Source organism: Suricata suricatta, chromosome 8, assembly GCF_006229205.1.
Source record: "Suricata suricatta isolate VVHF042 chromosome 8, meerkat_22Aug2017_6uvM2_HiC, whole genome shotgun sequence".
Lineage (NCBI taxonomy): Eukaryota > Metazoa > Chordata > Mammalia > Carnivora > Herpestidae > Suricata > Suricata suricatta.
The window spans coordinates 29598474-29618854 of record NC_043707.1 but is presented as its reverse complement, the minus strand read 5'-3'; the positions used below and the strand labels follow the sequence as shown (position 1 = coordinate 29618854).

The 20381-nt window shown below is 48.4% G+C and overlaps 1 protein-coding gene across 1 annotated transcript in view; it reads left to right on the top strand.

The window, feature by feature from the left end:
* SSC4D (scavenger receptor cysteine rich family member with 4 domains) overlaps positions 1-20381 on the top strand; it is a 41145-nt gene that overhangs the window by 18473 nt on the left and 2291 nt on the right. The window contains exons 4-11 of the mRNA XM_029949926.1: positions 13783-13975; positions 15502-15537; positions 15809-16114; positions 16817-16894; positions 18033-18347; positions 19407-19484; positions 20055-20129; positions 20243-20295. Coding sequence (XP_029805786.1) covers positions 13816-13975; positions 15502-15537; positions 15809-16114; positions 16817-16894; positions 18033-18347; positions 19407-19484; positions 20055-20129; positions 20243-20295 — 1101 coding nt within the window. The 5' untranslated portion in view covers positions 13783-13815. The remainder of the gene's footprint in view (positions 1-13782; positions 13976-15501; positions 15538-15808; positions 16115-16816; positions 16895-18032; positions 18348-19406; positions 19485-20054; positions 20130-20242; positions 20296-20381) is intronic.

The following is a 20381-nucleotide window of genomic DNA, read 5'->3' as shown; positions in this document are numbered from 1 at the left end:
AGAGGGAGGGAGCCAGCTGTGGCCTGAGGCCCCAAGGATCAGCTAGTTGGAGATACTATATCTTAGGAGTGGCTGCCCTCAGGGGGAGGTGCCTCTCCATGCTTGTTGCCCACAGCTGTGGACTGTGCTGGAAATGGGGTGGGGTGGGCTGGGGACTGGAGATCAGGGCCTCCCTGACACCTAGGATCCGTTCCCTCTCCCTCTCTGCCCTGGAGCTAATCCCTTTTAGAAGGCTTCAAGGATAGAAGGACACAGGGCACCTGGGTCAGTGGAGCATGTGACTCTTGATTTGGGGGTCATAGGTTGGAGCCCCTACCTAAGCCCATATTGGGGAGAGGAAGGGGTAGGTGAGAATGGAGGAGAGTCTGTACACACATGAAGTGGTGGTAGGGTTGTGTTTTCCCTTTCCACAAAGAGGACCAGAGACATTCCCATCAGGGATCTCGGCCAGTCGAGTCCCCACTCCCCAACCCAGCCTAGATGCTGGGTCTTTCCCATTTTTCTGGGAAGTGCTGCCACCTGGTGGCCAGAATTCACCAAAGACACAGCCAGCAGCCCAGAGCGTTTTCCTTACAATTTGGTAGAGCCCAGACACAAGCAAGCAGGGAGGGGCAGAGAGAGAGAATCCCAAACAGATGGCACTGAGCCCAATACAGGGCTCAAACTCACACACTAGACACTTAACTGACTGAGCCACCCAGGCGCTCCCAGATATTGGTTTCTAAATACAATTCCTCTCTAACATGGGGACCCAGAGCTCCTTAAAAGACTGGCTGGTTCCAGGACTACAGCCAGCAAAGTACAAAGTCGATCTGAAATATCTTGTTATGGTAAAAATTCACAAAATAATAAGGACCTGTCAAAAGGACACAAACAGGGGGCGCCTGGGTGGCTCACGAGGTTGAGCATCATATTTGGCTCAGGTCATGATCTTGAGGTTTGTGAGTTGAAGCCTGTATCAGGTTTGCTGCTGTCATCATAGAGCCTGCTTCCTCCTCCGTCCCCCTCTCTCTATGCCCCTCCCCTACTTGTGTGCACATGCTCTCTCTCTCTCGAAAATAAATAAGCATCTAAAAATAAATTTTGAAAAGGATACAAGCCAAATTGAATGGAGGGGATCCTAATGGCCAAATTGGGGATTCCACATCGAATAAAGAATCCAATTCTGACGATACATAAAAACACATAAATGGGAAATTTTTACCAGAAAAGGGAAGTAACTTCCATACAGTTGAATGCCAACTAACAATCATAGAAGGAGTAATAATTTAGAAACTGACAATCTGCAGGGCACCTGGGTGGCTCAGTTGGTTAAGCATCTGACTCTTGATTTCAGCTCAGATCATAATCTCATGGTTTCTTGAGATTCAGCCCCTCTGATCGAGTGGGTTGATCGAGCGTTCAACTCACTGAGCCACCCAGGCACCCCTAGAAAGATTTTATTTTTAAGTAAATTCTATATCCAATGTGAGGCTCGAACTTACAACCCCAAGATCAAGAGTTGTATGCTCTACCGAAATGGTAAATTCTATTTTGACACAATAAAAACAACACACACACACACAAATGGTGGATGGAAGCTCTTCACAGTCTCATAGTTTCTCCCTTAAGATTCTGTATTAATTACAAAGGATTAAGTGGTTACTTCACAGTGAATAAATATGGCAGACACCACTTTAGCCACATTGTCAACATTAACTAACCATTAGTGGCATAAAAATTATCCCATTAGTGGGATAAACTGACATTGGGTGCCTTCTGATGTGAGGGGATGATGCCCGGTTTTGGGGGGAAGTATGTATATGTATATGTGTATACATGTCTGTGTACAAATACACAAATATAAAGGTATACAGAGAAGGTGTACGCAGCAAAATGTTCATATTTGCTAATCAGGATAATGTGGAAACAGGATTTCAAAATGAAAAATAAAAAATAAACCCTCTCTAGGTCAGATTCGAGAGAAAGAGAAATCAATGGGATCCAATTTCAGAAGAAGGCTTTTAACTAGCTCCCAAAAGCAATTGCTGAAATAAAATATGAGGTTATTAGGCATAAAACATACCAACAAAAAAATGCACAAGATCTTTTTTTTTATTTTTAATGCTTATTTCTAAGAGACAGACCATGAGCAGGGGAGGGGCAGGGAGAGGGAGACACAGAATCCGAAGCAGGTTCCAGGCTCTGAGCTGTCAGGACAGAGCCCAACACGGGGCTTGAACCTGCAAACCATGAGATCATGACCTGAGCCGAAGTTGATAGCTTAACCGACTGAGCCACCCAGGTCCCCCCCTTTTTTTAATTTTTAAAAACTTATTTTGAGAGAGAGAGAGGGTGCATGCATGCCCGCACAAGTAGGGGAGGGGCAGAGAGAGAGGGAGAGAGAGAGAATCCCAAGCAGGCTCTGCACTGTCAGCAGAGAGCCCAATGCGGAGCTTAAACTCACAAACCTGAGCTGAAATGAAGAGTCAGATGCTTAACCAACTGAGCCATCCAGGTGCCCCGTTTTGCAAGACCTTTGAGGAATAATTTTATGGAACTTTATTGAAAGTCATCAAAGAATACCAAAATACACAGAGAACTATTCCATATTTGTGAATGGGAAATACAATATCATAAAGATATCAAATCTCCCAAAGTTAATTTATAGTCTCTATCGAAATCCCAACAGGTTGTGTGTGTGTGTGTGTGTGTGTGTGTGTGTGTGTATGGAACTTGACAAACTGATTCTAAAATTTATATGGAAGGGCTTAGGACCAAAGAGATCGAGGCCTTTGAAGAAAATAACAATACCAAAGACCCACTTTCGCAGCTATGAAGATATATTCTAGAGCCATGGCAATTTAAATGGGGTGCTGTTAGGACAGAAAAACAACAGTGGTGGAATAGATGAGTGAGCCCAGAAACAGCCACCTGCATATGTGAAATATGACACATGACAGAGGGGACAGATGGACAACTTAATAAAAGGAGCTGTGACAATCATCCATATGGAGAAAAACTGGATTGTGATTTCATACATAAAAAGGAATTCTAGATCAATTAAGGACCTGAATGTGTAAGAACAAACTTTAAAATCTGTGGAAGGAACTATAACCCCTAAGGACAGAGTGAGATGGAGGGTATTCATTAATCTGACCCCCACTATCCTCTCCCACCCCCAGAAAAAAGCACAGACCAATAAAGGGAAGTGACATTTTAGTACATTTTAATAAGTGATAAAAAGAGCTACAATAATCCATCATTTATCACTGTCTCACCACCATACGCCGGGACTAGACTAAATACCCTATCATTGGCCCCATTTTGCAGATGAGCAACAATCAGAGAAGTCATGCCCAAGGTCACACGGCCAGTCAAGGCCAAATCAAGATTCGATACCAGATCTACTGGACTCCAGTTCCTCTTCTTCTGTCTATACCTTACTGTCTCTCTGATACTTTAGAGTTAATAGCACCCAGTTTTTTTTTCTTTTTTTTGTTTGTTTATTTGTTTGTTTTTTAATGTAACACAATTTATTTTTTTAACATATGCAATTATTTTCCATCATTTACACTACAGTAGTTACAATGACACTCCAAACAGAAAAGCAAAGTAAAAAATCAAAACCCCCACTTCTGTTTCACGTAATTAGACTTATACAGAAACTAGAAGGTTAAGTAACAACTAGTTACTCACCTAATCTCGCAGCTCTCTGAAGGGGCGATCCTTATATAGCGGCTTATATCTTTTAAAAATATCTGAAGTAGCGGGGCCTTGGTGGCTCAATCAATTGGGCATCTGACTCTTGATTTCAGATCAGGTCATGATCTCACAGTTCATGAGATTGTGCCCCTCATCAGGCTCTGCATTGAGCACGAAGCCCGCTTGGGATTCTCTCTCTCTCTCTGGCCCCTGCCCTGCTCATGCTCTCACTCTTGCTCTCTCTTGCGCTCTCTCAAAATTATTAACATTTTAAATAAAAAATATATATGTGAAGCAAATATTAAAACCTTAATAAAGCTAAATAGTCACAACTTGATAGAGCTGATGCTAATCCTATTTTTTATGTCCTTATACATCTGTTTTATATATGAATAACACCCAGTGTTATGTGGGGTAGACACACTCAGAAATAACTCCAATACGAATGAGTGTTAGGGTCTAGGTCCCCATCTCCCCAACTACTTGATAGTCCACATTCAGTAGGTGCTTAAAAAATAGGACTTTAAGGGGCGCCTGGGTGGCTTAGTCGGTTAAGCCTCTGACTTCAGCTCAGGTCAGATCTTACGTTCATGGGTTCGAGTCCTGCATCAGGCTCTGTGCTGACAGCTCAGAGCCTGGAGCCTGCTTTCGGTTCTGTGTCTCCTTCTCTCTCTGCCCCTCTGCCTCTCATGCTCTGTCTCTCTCTGTAACAAAAAAAATAAAACATTTAAAAAAATTTTTAAAATAGGACTTTGCTGGGGCCCCTCACTGGCTCAGTAAGTGGGCTGTGTGAATCCTGATCTCGGGGTTGTGGGTTCAGGCCCCACGTAAGCTGTGGAGATTCCTTAAAAAAATAAAATTGCTTAAAAAATATAGGACTCTCCTCTCTGCCTGTCACCCTGGAAAGATAAAATAGTTGATATGTAATAGAGAATAAGAACAGGCATAGATTGTGGGGCAGCTGGAATGTACCAGACACACATATCCACATGCTGCTGATTATACTGCTTAATTGTGCAGCCAGACTTCAGTCAGACTCAAGAGACCCTGACGGGTTGGATTTTGGCACATTTTTTGTGCCAGGGGTGAAGTGAAGGGGAAATTTGGGGAGGGAAACTTTTCACTATTTCATTATTAAAGATTTTTTTTAATGTTTATTTACTTTTAAGAAACACAGAGCACAAGTGGGGAAGGGGCAGAGAGAGAGGGAGACACAGACTCTGAGCTGTCAGCACAGATCCTACAAACAGTGAGATCATGACCCGAGCTGAAGTCGGATGCTTAACCAACTGAGCCACCCAGGTGTCCCTATTAAAGATTTTTAAAAAGGAATCTCTAGCTTTCGGCAACTGTGAGGTTGGGAAGATTCCTGCCAGGCCAAGGACGAAGGATCACCTTCTTCTACCCTTCGACCTTTTCCCCGAAGCCTTTGAATAAAATGGTTCGATCCTATAAATAAATAAATAAATAAATAAATAAATAAATAAATAAATAAATAAATAAAAGTAATCTCTATACCCAACCTGGGCCTTGAACTCACAACCCTGAGAAAAGAGTCATGTGCTCCATTGACTGAGCTAGCCAGGTACTCTTCCCCCCTATTTCATTATTAAATGTCTAATGATATATAAAATGGACAGCCCGCTTGAGCAAATATCTGACCTTGATTACAGCTAAGGAAAACAGATATTTTGTACCATGTTTTGGCTTTTTATTATAGGGTATTAAAAATTACCTTAAAAAAAGTGTCTGGGGCACCTGGGTGGCTCAGTTGGTTAAGTATCTGACTCTTGATTTCAGCTCAGGTCATGATCTCACAATCTGTGGGATCCAGCCCCACATAGGGCTCTGTGCTGACAGCATGGACCCTGCTTGGGATTCTCTCTCTCATTCCCTCTCTCTCTCTTTCAAAAATAAATAAATATTTAAAGGAAGGAAGGAAGGAAGGATTTGTGTTTGATTTGTGTTTTCTGTTACTTGCCAACAAACACATGGTTAACTGGTAGAATATCAAATGCTGCTGGCATATCAAACAATCCAAGGACAATGTGTATGGGCAGTATAGTGGTGAGCGGAGCCACCTTCCACGTAATGAGAGGACAGTGGCAGAAACTGTACTTGTTCCTCGGTATCTGATTTCCCTTCTTACGTAGTAATGGAATTCTTAGCTGGGCTATGGTCAGAAGTGCGGCCCATGAGATAGGCGAAGGCTCATGGTCATAGCTTTTAAGGAAGGAGCATGAAAAAGCCCTCCATTTCTCCTTTCTTTCCCTTTTTGTTACCTGTTATGGACTTAAGGTATCCCTCCAAAATTCATGCTGAATTCCTGACCCCAAATGTGGCTATTTATGGAACTAGGGCCTTTGTGGGTAATTTAAGTTAATTTACGTCATAAGGGTAGGGCCCTCATCCCATAGGATTAGTGTCCTTATAAGAAGAGACACCAGAGGCGCCTGGGTGGCTCAGTTGGTTAAGTGTCTGACTTCAGCTAAGGTCATGATCTCGCAGTACGTGAGTTCAAGCCCCACATCGGGGTCTGTGCTAACAGCTCAGAGCCTGGAGCCTGCTTCAGGTTCTGGGACTCCCCCTCTCTCTGTTCCTCCCCTGCTTGTGCTCTCACTCACTCTCGCTCTCAAAACAAAATAAAGATTAAAAAGAAGAGACACCGGAGAGTGCTCCCCACCACCCATGTGGGGACACAGAGAGAAGGCAGCCATCGGCAAGCCAGGAGGAGGATCCTCACCAGGGAGTGACCCTGTCAGAACCTTGATCTTGGACTTCCAGACTCTCCAGAACTGTGAGAGAATAAATTTCTGTTGTTTAAGCCTCACGGTCTATGGCATTTTGATGTGCAGGTGACTATGTATCTGCCAAATTAAAGGTGTGATGGCAGGAGCCCTCATGGGCCATGAGAAGGAAGTCCTGTATGGAGGATGGTGGAGCAAGAAGGAAGAAGGAATCTGGATCCCTAACTATCATGAGCTGTCATACCAGTTCTAGATCTTGTACCAGTATTTGTGAGAGAGAAAATTACAGCTGGGTATTGGTTAAACCTGTTATTTTCTGACAGGTTGTATGACTGCTTGACAAATGCTCACTCTCTCCCCCCTCCCCTTCATGGAGGGGTATACTTCCCCTGCCCCACTGATGGACAAGAGGCTTGGTCATAGGACCTGCTTTAGACAATAAAACGTGAGTGCGTGGGATGCGAGGCGTGCCTAAGCAGAGGCTTTAATCGTGCTTGCATGGGTCACTAGGTTTGGGGCCTTCTGCCTTGCTCTACAGGACGTGCATTGCTCCTATAGCCCTGGTCCTGGAATGAGGCAGAGGGCAGTCCTGAACTTGACCGACACCCCGAAAAGGGAACTGTCCTGGCCAACTTGCAGAACCTCTGGAGAAAAGTAATTGTTGCTGTAAGCCATTGCGATTTGGGGCTTGTTTTACTATGCACATTGTCACAGCAAACACTGACAAATACAGGTTCTCTCTGTTATCAAATCAGAGCTCATCTTCTAACTAAAATGATGGATGAAAATTGTCTCTTGAATCTCATGACACAGAGGTCCCTCGTGATCTTAGGAAGAGTTGCTACAGTGGAGTGGTAAGGACCAAAGACAGGCTGGAGCAAGCTGAGCAGTGAGAGAGGTCAGGAGGCAGACATGGGGGTGTAGGTGTGAAGTCTGGCTGTGAGGGATGAGGCTTGAGCTGGAGGAAGGGCCAGGGGAGTCTAGCAGCAGCATGCAAACAGATGTTCACCTGCTTGGCTTTCCCTGGGAGAAAGAACTTGCTGGTGAGCTGTGAAGAACACAGGCAGCTGGCAGCCTCCATTCGCAGAGCCTTCCAAGGCCTGAGTGTCTGAGCCAAGGCCTTACTTCCCCGGTATCCCCCAGCCAGACAGAGGACGGTGGGGAAACTAGCACCAGGCCATTTCTACCCCGAGGACCCACCAGCCACAGGTAGAAAGGGTTCTCTGTGGCTTGCTTGTAATGACAGAGACCAGGGGATGCTTAGAAGCCAAATGTGAACCCAAAAAGAAAAAAAAAATCCAGTGAAGAAATGGGCAATAGACATGAATAGACACTTTTCCAAAGAAGACATTCAGATGGCAACAGACACATGAAAAGTTGTTCACATCACTCATTACCAGGGAAATGCAAATCTAAACCACACTGAGATACCACCTCACACCTGTCAAAATGGCTGAAATTAACAACTCAGGAAACAAAAGATGTTAGCAAGGATGCAGAGTAAGGGCAACCCTTTTGCACTGCTGGCAGGAATGCAAATGGCAGGTACAGGTTTCTCAAAAATTAAATATAGGACTACCCTATACCCCAGCAATTGCACTACTACATATTTCTCCAAGGATGCAAAAATGCAGATTTGAAGGGGTACATGCATCCCAATGTTTATAGCAGCATTCTCAACAATGGTCAAATAATGGAAAGAGTCCAATGTTCATCGATGGACACATGGATAAAGAAGATATTGGCATTCCATTATTTATATACATATACTCGGTAATTAAAAAGAATGAAATCTTGCCATTTGCAATAATGTGGATGGAACTAGAGTGTATTATGCTAAATGAAATGAGTCAGAGAAAGACAAACATATGATTTCACTCAGATGTGGAATTTAAGAAACAATACAGATGAACAAAGGGGAAAGGATGGAAAAACAAGATAAAAACAGAGAGAGAGGAAAACCTGAAGAGGCTCCTCAATACAGAGAACAAATTGAGAGTTGCAAGAGGGGTGTTGGGTGGGGGGATGGACTAGATGGGTGATGGGCACTAAAGGGGCCACTTGTTGGGACGAGCACTGGGTGTTATATGAAAATGATGAATCTACTCCTGAAATTGTTATTATACTATAGGTTAACTAACTTGGATTTAAATTTTTTTAAAAAAAATAAAAAGCTCAATGTGAAGAATCCAGTTGGGAAAGAACAGCTGAACATGGGGGAGAGAAGATGCACAGATGGAGAGAGGGAGGTCCTTGACGAAGCAGACAGACATGGGGTCTGGACTGCGGGGGAGCATCTCCTCAGGCCAGAGTAGGAAGGAGCTGGAGGAAAGGAGGGGTGGGCACAGACCCACAAGGTTTGGGAGCAGGGTGCCGGCAGAACTCCCTTCAGAGAGTTTGCTCTCTCTGAGAAATAGGAAGCAGGATCAGGCCCAGGAGCCAGGAAATGAAGTCCTGTGAGGCTCCAGGGCTGTGTCTCCCTTTTCCTCTCTTGGCCTCATCTTCCCAACCTGCAGGATAAACAGCTTGGTCTACACCCCTAAATCCCCAAACTTGTTTGATCCTCAGGAACTTTTCAAAAATACACTTTTGGGGGGCCCTACCCTCGAATCTCTAGGGGCAGAAGTGGGGGGTCAGGAATCTGTATGTATACATATACATATACATAGATTTTTATGCATATTTAGTTTTGAGATAGCGCAAGTCGGGGAGCCGGAAGTTCCGAAGCGGGCTCTGTACTGACAGCAGCGAGCCTGATGTTGGGCTAGAATTCATGAATGGCAAAACCATGATCTGAACAGACACTGGACATTGGATGCTTACCTGACTGAGCCACCCAGATGCCTCCAAGGAATCTGTATATATTTTTAAAGTGGCCCTGGGCCAATGTGGACAAACTGCCCTGGGGAGGGGGGAGGGGCGAAGCGCTTCCACTTTGAGAGTTTGTGGTTCCAGAGAGAAGGTGCAGAATTTGAGCACAGCATTTTATGGAAGCTGCAAACTATAGAGTATGTCACACGCCACTTCTTGTTACCTAGAATTACAAAAGCCCCAAAGCCCCAAAGGTAACTCAAGAGGAGTAACAGTAAGGCACAATCAGCAGCAAGATCAGGGGTCCTGCCTGTACAGGAAGCCCACCACATACACTCTGACTCCTGTGACCATGTTTCCACACTCCCAGTGGGACAGGGTCAGGGCTTAATCAAGGGGACCCCCCCCCCAGGGCTAACACTTGGAGCAGGGCTGTTGCAGGAGCTCAGGGATGCTTGGCAGTGCTGCCTTTCTGAAACCTGAGCCCTGGTAGGGGAGGGGGGAAGGAGGGGCTGCCTGGCCCTGGGAATTCACGCCTGCCCCCTGGCCCCCGCCCCCAGCCCAGAGCTCCTCCTCTGCCTGGGTGCCCCTTCTCTGGGGCTGCTCCAGACTGTGCAGGTCACCTCCACTCTCCCTTTGCCTCCCTCTGCCCCTGAGGTCGGGTGGGGACAGGCTGGGGCCATTAATGAGCTCCATGGACGGGGACTTTGCCTTGGCTCATCTTCCAGCTTTGGAAAGAAAAGAAGAAAGGCCTGTGCTGATTTGCATTTGGGGGATTCTTCCCCCTCCTAAACTACTGGGGGCAGAAAAAGTTATTTGAGATTTTACCTTGGACTGACTGTGGAAGAAGGGACAGAAAGAGCCCATAACATCCCCCCAGGTATGAATACTTAATTTTTGCTTGTGTGTGTGTGTGTGTGTGTGTGTGTGTGTGTGTGTGTGTAAAAGAGAGACAGAGAGACAGAGAGACAGAGAGAGAGAGAGGGAGAGAGAATGACAAGTGTTCTACTGGTCAGATGTGGAATTGCCTTTGATGATCTCCCGGGCCCCTTCTGACTATTTCATTCTATGATTCTGCAGCCCTAAACGTCATTCAGTCATTCGACAAACATTTCCTGCGTGTCCACCCTGTTGAGAGATGCTGCCGTTGAACACGATCTCGCCCCTGCCCAAAAAAGGATCGCAGATAGTAGTAACAATAGCAATGGCTCCCACATGTATGGTGGGTCAGGCACTGGGCTAAACCTTCTATAAACTTTAGCTGTTTAGGGGTACCTGGGTGGCTCAGTAGGTTAAGCATCCAACTTTGGTCAGGTCATGATCTCATGATTTGTGAGTTTGAGCCCTGCATTGGGCACTCTGCAGTCAGCACAGAGCCTGCTTCAGATCCCCTGTATTCCCTCCCCACCTCCCCAATTCCTCCTTGTGCTCTTTCTCTTTCTCTCAAAAATAAGTAAACATTTAGAGGAAAAAAAAAACTTTAGCTCCTTTAACCTAGCCACAATCGTCAGAGCTAGGTATACTACTAACCCCATTTTACAGATTAGAATAGTGAGGCTTAGTGAAGTGAGGTCACACAGCTAGGAGGTGGTGAAGCTGATGCTTCTGACCACTGTGTTATGCTGCCTGCCCAACAGCATAAAGGCAAAAGATGCAGGAAAAAAGGGTGGGGAGGGAGTGTGAGAGCTTCAGAGAGTCACAGTTCCCGGAGCACAGGGAACAGTTAAGTCTCATTTCCACCAAGGGCCCCAGGGGGTTAGGCAGGGGCAGGCCCAGATCACTATGGAGGCGCTCAGCAAAGACTGGGCCCTGGCCGCCCCTCCTTAGCGTCCTCAACCCCCATCTCCCAGCTGTCCTAGGTCAGGCAGAGGGAATACAAAAGCTGATTATTCCACTGGGGGCTGTTCTGGGCCCCATGAATGGAGTATTGAAAACCCTGCGTCCACATCCAGATAGGTTTTCAGTCTCTCCCCAACCAGACGGTTTGTATACCCGGACGGAGGCCAAGCCAGGGGGAGATGGTGGGTGTCTCCTGCCTGGAAGCAGCCCCCTCTCAGTACAGCCCAAGCAGACCCATCCTCTAAACCAGCCCCCGGCTCCCTCCAGCCATCGCCTCACTGTCCACGAGCTGTACCAGCCTCGTGCTGACGTCTGCCAAGAAAGAGGACATGGGTCTTACTGGGACACAGCTTACAAGGTGCAAATGTTCGCTGAGGTATACACGTAAGATTTACACATGCTGGGGCTTGTATACCTCATTCCAAAATTTGTTTATTTTTAAGTAATCTCTCCACCCAGCGTGGGCTCAAACTCACAACGCTGAGATGAAATGTCAGGTGCTCTCCGGGCACCAGGGTGGCTCAGTCAGTTGAACGTCCAACTTCGACTCAGGTTTGTGAGCTCAAGCCCCGCCTTGGGCTCTGTACTGACAGAGTGGAGCCTGGAGCCTGCTTTGGATTCTGTGACTCCCTCTCTCTCTGCCCTTCCCCTGCCCCTGCTCACACACTGTCTCTGTCTCTCTCAAAAATAAATAAACATTAAAAAATTAAAAATAAAAAGTCACATGCTCTTCCAACTGAGTCAGCTGTGCACCCCTACTCAATCCAAAAACGTTTTTTTTTAGGTTTATTTATTTATTTTGAGGGGGAGAGAGTCAGAGAGAGAGAGCAGGGGAAGAGTAGAGAGAGAGGGAGAGATAGAATCCTAAGGAGAATCTGATGCGGGGCTCAAACTCACAAACCTTGAGATAATGACAAAATCATGACCTGAGCCGAAACCAAAGCCAGGTGCTAACCTGATGGAGCCATCCAGGCACCCCTCAATACAGAATTTAAAAATAATCTTCAAGGCCTTCCCACCCCAAAAGGACAGAGCCTCTCAAATAGTACCTACTTTCCCAGCCCTTCACTATTTTGCCATATTTGAGAGTCATGGAAACCATACTTCCTTGATTGTTTATTTTCCCTTAAATTGATTCATTTCTTCTGATTTATTTATTTGTTTGTTTGTTTATTCAGAGAGAGAGCAGGGTGGGGTACAAGTGAGTGAGAGGCAGAGAAAGAGAGAGAATCCCAGGAAGGGCAGAGAGAGGGAGGGAGGGAGAGAGAGAGAAAAGTGGGGCTCACCCAAAGCGGGGCTCATGTTCACCCAAAGCAGGCCATGAGCTCACCCACTCAGGGCTTGAACTCACACAAACCATGAAATCACCTGAACCAAAATCAGATGTTTAACAAATGAGCCACCAAGGCTCAGGAACCCTCATTTATTCTGATTTATATTAATGTTTTTAAAAAATGTTTATTGGGGTGCGTGGGTGGCTGGTTCAGTCAGTCAGTCAAGTGTCCAACTTCAGCTTGGGTCATGATCTTATGGTGGGTTCGAGTCCTGCATCAGGCTCTGAGCTGTCAGAGCCTGCTTCAGATTCTGTGTCTTGCTCTCTGCCCCTCCCCCCTTCACAATCTGTCTCCCTCTCAAAAATAAATAAACATTAAAAAAATTTTTTTACAGAGACAGAGAGTGAGCACAGGAGCAGGAAAGGGGCAGAGAGAGAGGGAGACAGAGAATCTCCTGCACCATGAGATCATGACCTGAGACAAAATCAAGAGTTGGACATTTAACCAACTGAGCCACCCAGGAGCCCTTGATTTAAATTAGCTTTAAAATAAACTTTATAGGGGTGCCTGGGTGGCTCAGTCGGTTAAGCGTCTGACTTCAGCTCACAGTTTGTGAGTTCAAGCCCCGCATTGGGGTCTGTGCTAGCAGCTTGGAGCCTGGAGCATGCTTTAGGTGCTGTGTCTCCCTCTCTCTCTGCCCTTTCCCAACTCACATTCTGTCTCTCTCTCTCTCTCTCTCTCAAAAATAATAAATAAAGCATTTAAAAAATAAATAAGCTTTATATTGCTCCAAATAAATGGAAAACCAAAATCCTTTGCCATAAATAGATAGCACTGTAAAAAAAAAAATGAAACTAAGGGGGCCTGGTAGCTCAGTCGGTTAGGCATCTGACTCTTGATTTCGGCTCAGGTCATGATTGGCTCAGAACATGATCTTGGCTCAGATCATGGTCTCAAGGTTCGGGAGTTCAAGCCCTGTTCCAACCTCCACGCTGACAGTGCAGATCCTGCTGGGAATTCTCTCTCCCTGTCTACCCCTCCCCCCACCTCAATAGAGAAAGAAAGAAAAGAAAATAGTAGACATCCTTTTATCTCCCGCTAAAATTATGTGGATTACCAGCAGTGGCAACAGAATCAGGCTTTAGGCTGTGTTGCCCTGGAGGATTACCTCTGAGCCCTCAGCACAGACTCCAGACCCGTCTTGGTTTGGGAGCAGGCAGCCAACCAACTCTGTCTCCTGCCACTTGCTCTCGCACACCCTCTGCTCCAGCCGGATCTGACTCCTCATTAGAGTCCTGTGCTCCATCCTTCTCAGATGTCCCAGCTGCTGCCCCTGCTGCCGCCTCCACTCAGAATGCCAAATCCACATGGAAATGTCACTGAGCCCCTTCCAGCTGGAGGAAGTGACTTGGGATCTTTAATTCCAGATGTTCCAGCTGTGATTTCTCCGCTGCCCCTTGATGGGACCATCTGAAAAACTATCCACTGGCTGGATGCTAGAGGAAGCTGAGATGCAAATTGATCCCCAGCCAGCAGAGAAGAGCAGGGGACGGGCCCTGGGAGACTGGAGCACTTCACGCCTCCCCCCAGCCCTGTCCTTCCTCCTCCTTTTGCCGCTGGGTGAGTACCCTCCCCCAACCCCTGACCCTTCCCTTTCCTGGCTCTCAGGTTTTCCCTGCTGTAAAATTATGGTTTATAAATGACATGCTTTCCGAAGTTCTTTTCAGTTCTGACATTTGTTCATTTTGTTGACGAAAGCTAGGGGTCTGAGTTGGGGAAGTGAAGGGCTCAGTGCTGGAGGTGAGGGCTTAGTGTTAACAGGGGCTGGGGCAGTTAGGGGACCCAGGAAATGGGGAAGGAGGGAAAGGAGTGGGTTCACTAATGGCTGTTGGAAAGGTAGCTGGTGGAACCAAATGACCAACGGACCATCCTAACTTGAGAAAGAAGAAACTGAGTCTCAGTTTCTTCATCTGTAAAATGGGCACACTAGTACACACCTTAGAGCATTGTTGTGAGCATTCTGTGAGGTAATGCACATGAAGGTGCCTGAGAACTGTAATACCTGTGCACATGTGAGGGGCTTTTATGGGCTCGTCAATTTCCCATGCTAACAGTTTCCCTGTTTCCTACTGCCTCGCCCCACCCCAGGCCCTTTGCCCAGAATTATGTGGTGAAGAAGAGTGTGGCTATTTGGGTTGAAATCTCGGGTCTATGTTTGCTGTGTTGCCTTGAGCAAGTTGCTTAACCTCACTAAACCTGAAGTGTCCCCATGCATGAAATCCTACCTACCTTACATGTTGTCCTATTGGTTAAGGGAGCCAGGCCACATAAACCAACGGGCACAGTGCCTGGCTTACACATAATGAGGCCTGAAGCAGAAGGACTTGTATAGGTAAATCTTTTGGGAGATATCCTAATAAATCCCAAAGCCAACTGGCACACTTAAGACAGACCTACTGACCGTCTGCTGGGTAATAGGCTCTGGGCAGGGGACCCCAGAAACACATAGACAGGCAGGGCCACATCACCAGGCAGAGGGCCCAAGAAGGCTTGGAAATGGTGTCCAGAGACTCGAAGGAAACAGAGAGCACTTCTAGCTGAGGGCTCCAGGAAGGCTCTCCAGGTACAGGGACTCCAAGCTGTATCTAGAAGGATTTGCAGGCTCTAATGAGCAGAACTGTTCAAGCAAACGAGACCCAGACAAGACTGATGGCAGATTAAGAAGTAAAGGAAGGCAGGGCTCCTGTCTGGCTCAGTGGGTGGAGCGTGTGACTCTTGATCTTGGGGTTGTGAGTTTCAGCCCCACGCTGGGTGGAAAAAAAAAAAAGGTTGCTTAAAAATAAAATCTTTCAAAAAATAAAAAAAAAGTGAGCGGAAGATGGTTAAAAGGCTTTGTAGAGAAAGCTTAGGATCTGGGACTCCTGCAGGAAATGGGGAATCTTTGAGGCACTTCATAGTGGAGGGGGAGAAGCAGACAGACCCCTGTGTCAGGTGGGGAGAGAGAAGAGAAGCGTGGAGAAGGCAGGGAAAAGTGAAGAGGAGGGGTTGATGGTAGGGATCATGGGGGGAGGGGAAGTTGTGTTCCCAGGACCACACAGCCAAGGGAGGGGGCAGATGCGCCAATGCTCTTCCTCATTCTGTTTCAGCCAGCACCCTACAGCCCACCCCACTGCCCTTTCCAGGTAGGTACCCCTGCCTCTCCTGCCCACACCCTGCCCTGCCCCCCAGGTACTCAGATCCTCAGACAGAAGGCCCCAGGGATTGACAACTAAGCAGCCCTCCCTAACTCTAGATGCCCCCAAAGAGATTGCGCTAGTCTTCCCATTTTGCACAGAGGGAGAAATACGGCTCAGAAGGGACTGACCGTAAGGCTCCCATGGCTTCTCAGCAAGGTGGGCATCCTGCACATCAGGCCCAGCAGTCCCCCTGGTGCCAGCCCAACCCTCTCCACAGAGCTGAGGCTGGTGGGGGGCCCAAGCCGCTGCCGGGGGCGCCTGGAGGTCTTGCACGGCGGCTCCTGGGGCAGCGTCTGTGACGATGACTGGGATGTGGTGGATGCCAACGTGGTGTGTCGACAGCTGGGCTGCGGCCTGGCACTACCCGTGCCGCGGCCCCTCGCCTTCGGCCAAGGCCGAGGCCCCATCCTGTTGGACAACGTGGAGTGTGGCGGGCAGGAAGCTGCGCTGAGCCAGTGCGGCAGCCGAGGCTGGGGCGTCCACAACTGCTTCCACTACGAAGACGTGGCTGTCCTGTGCGATGGTAAGCAGAGACCTGTGACCCAGGAGGGTGAGCCGCAGGGTTGTAGGCTGGACAAATGAAGGGACTGGAGCATAGAAGAACAAGCCCGAGGTGACATTGCAGAGGGCTGGGGAACCAGCCTCGTTGTCTGGGTCCCAGAGGCCCTTCTGCCTCATTGTATGATCTTGGCTGAAAGAAAACCAGCATTATTGCTTCTGTGGAGCGCCTTGATGGTTCCAGAAGAGCCTTCTCCCCATTTTAAAAATCAAAGAGTTGGGCTCAACCCTGGCAGTGAGGTCCAGAGACTTGGTGCAGAGCTGCAGCAGAAATCTCTGAGAGGCTTTGACCTTGAGAGTATTGGTTCTAGTTTTTAAGAAAATCGCCTCGTGTGCTCATTAAAACACAGATGGTGGCCCCGTCCCAGAGTTTCTGATTCTGCAGGTCTGGGGTGGGGCCTTGGAATTTGCATTTCTAGTAAGTCCTCAAGTAATGTAATGTTGCTCTAAGAACGCAAGGAACTTGTCTGAAGCTACTGCTTTCTGGACTCAGGGGACCCCTTCTCCTCTCATACCCCAGGGTTCCTGGCTTTGACCCTGTGTGTGGCCAGAGGCCCTATGGCAGGTACCTTAGGGGTCCATGCCCTGCTGCTCACACATCCGGTGTGAGGATGAAGAACAGAAAGATCCATGTATCCTCCTCCCTTCCACCCTGCTTCCTTCCCAGAATTCTTGCCCACGGAGCCCCCAACAAGGAAAGTGTTAACCAGTAGGGCGCCCCCTACAACTCTCCAGAATGGGAAAGGTAAGTAAGGGCAACATGGGGAACCACCTGGGTCTTAGGAGAAGGATCCTGAGAGAAGTCTGCCATCCCTACCCTAGATGGTGGGAAGAGAAGGATGAGCAATGGCTGAGCTGGGTCATTCCCTTCCCATCCTGCCCCTTGCAGGCCTCCAGGCTGCTCACAGTCTGGATAGGGAAAGAGGAGTCATTCCTGAGGGATGATTAAAAGTAGTCAGTATATGATGCCTGGGTGGCTCTGTTTGTTGTGTCTGACTCTTGATTTTTGGCTCAAGTCATGATCTCACAGTTTGTGGGTTCGAGCCCAGTGTCAAGCTCTGTGCTGATGGTTCAGAGCCTACTTGGGATTCTCTCTCTCCTTCTCTCTTTGCTCCTCTCTCTCTTTCAAACTAAATAAATAAACTTAAAAAAATAGTCAGCAGAGGGGACTTGGGTGGCTCAATTGGTTACATGTCCGACTCTTGGTTTTGGCTCAGGTCTTGATCTCACTGTGAGTTGAAGCCCTGTCAGGCTACATGCTCCTGGTACATAGCCTGTTGGGATATTCTCTCCCTCTCTCTCTTTCTAAAAGTAAATAAACTTAAAAAAAATAGCACAAGTTGCTGGAGAGGTGAGGACCGGAACTTAATCCAATGGGAGAGTCAGATATGTATAGAAATCTGGATAATGATGTAGAACAAGAAAATGAAAAGTGCCTCAAAAGAGGGACCAATTAAATAGCCAAGGAAGTCTAGAAGAGGAAAAGGGTCTCATCTATCAGAGATCAGGGAGGGCTTCCTAGAGGAAGAGTTGTTGGGCAGTGCACATGGGAAGGTGAGGCTGCTTTCACTGCAGTTGTAAGTGATATTAGTGAAAGAACAGGACAATGTGGACCAGTGTGAGTAAGGTTAGTTTGAGGCAGAAAACATCAGTCAAAGCCAGTCTGTCCTGACCCCACAAACCTCCCCCACTCTGGGACTGTGAGGAGGAAGTGTCCTGGGGTAATTGGGTGAGCAGCTTCTCCTTGGTTGTAGGTCTGGGGCCCCTTGTACTGTGGGTACGTGGAGGGCCTGGGGCATTGGGGAAGCATTGGGTTAGGTGCAACTGTTGGAGGGGGAAGACAACAGCCCTGTGGGAGATGCTCCCTGCACGCCCCCGACCAGGTGAGGGCAGCGTGCGCCTAGTCGGGGGCGCGGGCCCGTGTCAGGGCAGAGTGGAGATCCTGCACGGTGGCCTGTGGGGCACTGTCTGCGACGACGACTGGGGGCTGCCGGATGCTGTCGTGGTCTGCCGCCAGCTGGGCTGTGGGGCGGCCCTGGCCGCCACCACCAACGCCTTCTTCGGCTATGGCACGGGGCACATCCTGCTGGACAACGTGCACTGCGAAGGCAGCGAGCCCCGCCTGGCAGCCTGCCTAAGCCTGGGCTGGGGTGTGCACAACTGCGGCCACCATGAGGACGCCGGCGCGCTCTGCGCAGGTGCGGGCTCGGGGACGGGGTTGGGCGGGGCTCCGTTCTGACGTAAGCGGAGGCGGAGCGGGGCAGAGCGGGGCTTGGTGGCTGTCCTGATGCTCCCCAGTGCTCTCCAGGAAGGCCCCAAAATTACTTTTAACATCTCAGTACTGCTCTAGAAGTGCCTCTGAAAATCCCAATACTCTTTGTGGTAGGTGTCATGGTATTGTGCCCCCAATACTGCAGCTTTAGTAGTACCCCAAGAACGTCCCCGGAATATTCTAGCAATTTCTAAGTACTCTTCATGGAATACTTCAGAGTAAAGTAATAGTACTCTAGAATTACCCCAGAGCTACTCAAGAATCCTCTCATCGCAGCCCAGGTATGTCCCCAGAATTATCTAGCATACCCCTCTGTAATCATTTGTAATCTATAATTACAACAGTGTGTTCACCCAACTGGCTCCTCTCCCATTTTGAGAGTTTTTCTGGGCAAATAGGAATAATAGGGCCAGTAGTGGCACTTCATAGATGGACTCCACTCTACAAGATATAAATTGATTGCCTGTGCCTCACAACAAACCAAGGACCATTATCCCTGGTTTCCAGATGGGAAAGCTGAGGCCCAGTGAGGTAGAGCCTTACCATGGTCACATAGCAAGTCCTGGTAAAGCCACAGCTAACCTTGCTGCAGTCTCCAGCACCACCCTTGCCCTTTCTAATCCTATTTTATCTGTAAGATGTGATGAGTCTTGTGCTGTAAGTCCCTCGGGACTGTGCCTGGACCTCCCTGGTGGGCAAGGCCTTCTCTGTCTCTCCATCTTGGACACTGGAGAAAAATGAAAGCATGTCTGTCAAAACCCTTTATAAATTGTGAAGTGTACACCTGGGGACCAAAAGTAAATTACAAACGCTGTCAAGTAGGGCAGATCTCCTTGGACCCCAGCCCCACTCCATCCTCACCCCCACCCAAAGTAAAATCTGTTGTGTTCTCTGGGGACACCCTCCCATCCTCCCCTGACAGCCCAAGGCTGACTAGAAACCAAAACCTTGGCCTCTGACCCTGCTCCTTTCTCTCCTGTTCTAGTCCTGGGACCTCCAACTCTCACTGCACTCCCACCTTTGGCCACAAGAGAGGACTGGGCCTGGCACACAGAGCCAGAAGGTAAGGAGCTCAGCCTTCCAGGCTGGTATGCTAGAGGCAAGGTAGGCAGGACTGGGAAGTAGAGAAGGCTGTTCTGGATCTCCTGGCAGGGGGCCCTGGCTGGCCAACCAGGACTTTCGGCCAGATGGTAAAGAGGTGGGTGAGAGAATCACGGAGCAGATGGAGCAAGGATGAAATCCAGAGCTCTGAAAAGTTCAACAAGGTGGGAGGAGATAGGGATTTCTTCAAACCTCTGAGGTACAATTTGGGTGGGTGCTGAGGTTGGAAATCGAGAGACCTTGTGAGAGGGTTGAGCTAAAGGTTGAATGAAGGCTAGAAGCACATTTGGAATCCTGTCTGGAGCTATCATTGGGATTCAAATTAGAATAATGCCTGGAAATAGGATTCGGTTCATTCCAATCAAGTTTCCTGAGGACCACACCGGACAACACAGCGACACTAGGATTGAGGCTGAGTGTGGGGTGCAGGTGTGGTACAGCTGAGGGGGGCTCGTAGGCATCCCTGTGCCCCGCTGTAGGTCAGGAGGCCTCCTTGTCCCCTTCAAACGCTCTAGAAGCCCTGTCTCTGCAGCTACAGGAGTTGGTGCCCTGCCTTCCAGGGAGACAGCACAGTTCACCACAGCTACCTGGGTCGTGGGGAAGAAAAGTAAGTGACAGAGTCAGGGTTCTGTGGGGGTGGGACAGGGTGGGGCTGGGGCTCTGTCCCGATCGAGGGGCCCCAGCCCAGCCCCTATGGCCGCGGGCCTGTGCGCCCCGCAGGCGGGCGGCTGCGGCTGGTGGGCGGCCCGGGCCCGTGCCGCGGCCGTGTGGAGGTGCTGTACGCCGGGGGCTGGGGCACCGTGTGCGACGACGACTGGGACTTCGCGGATGCGCGTGTGGCCTGCCGCGAGGCGGGCTG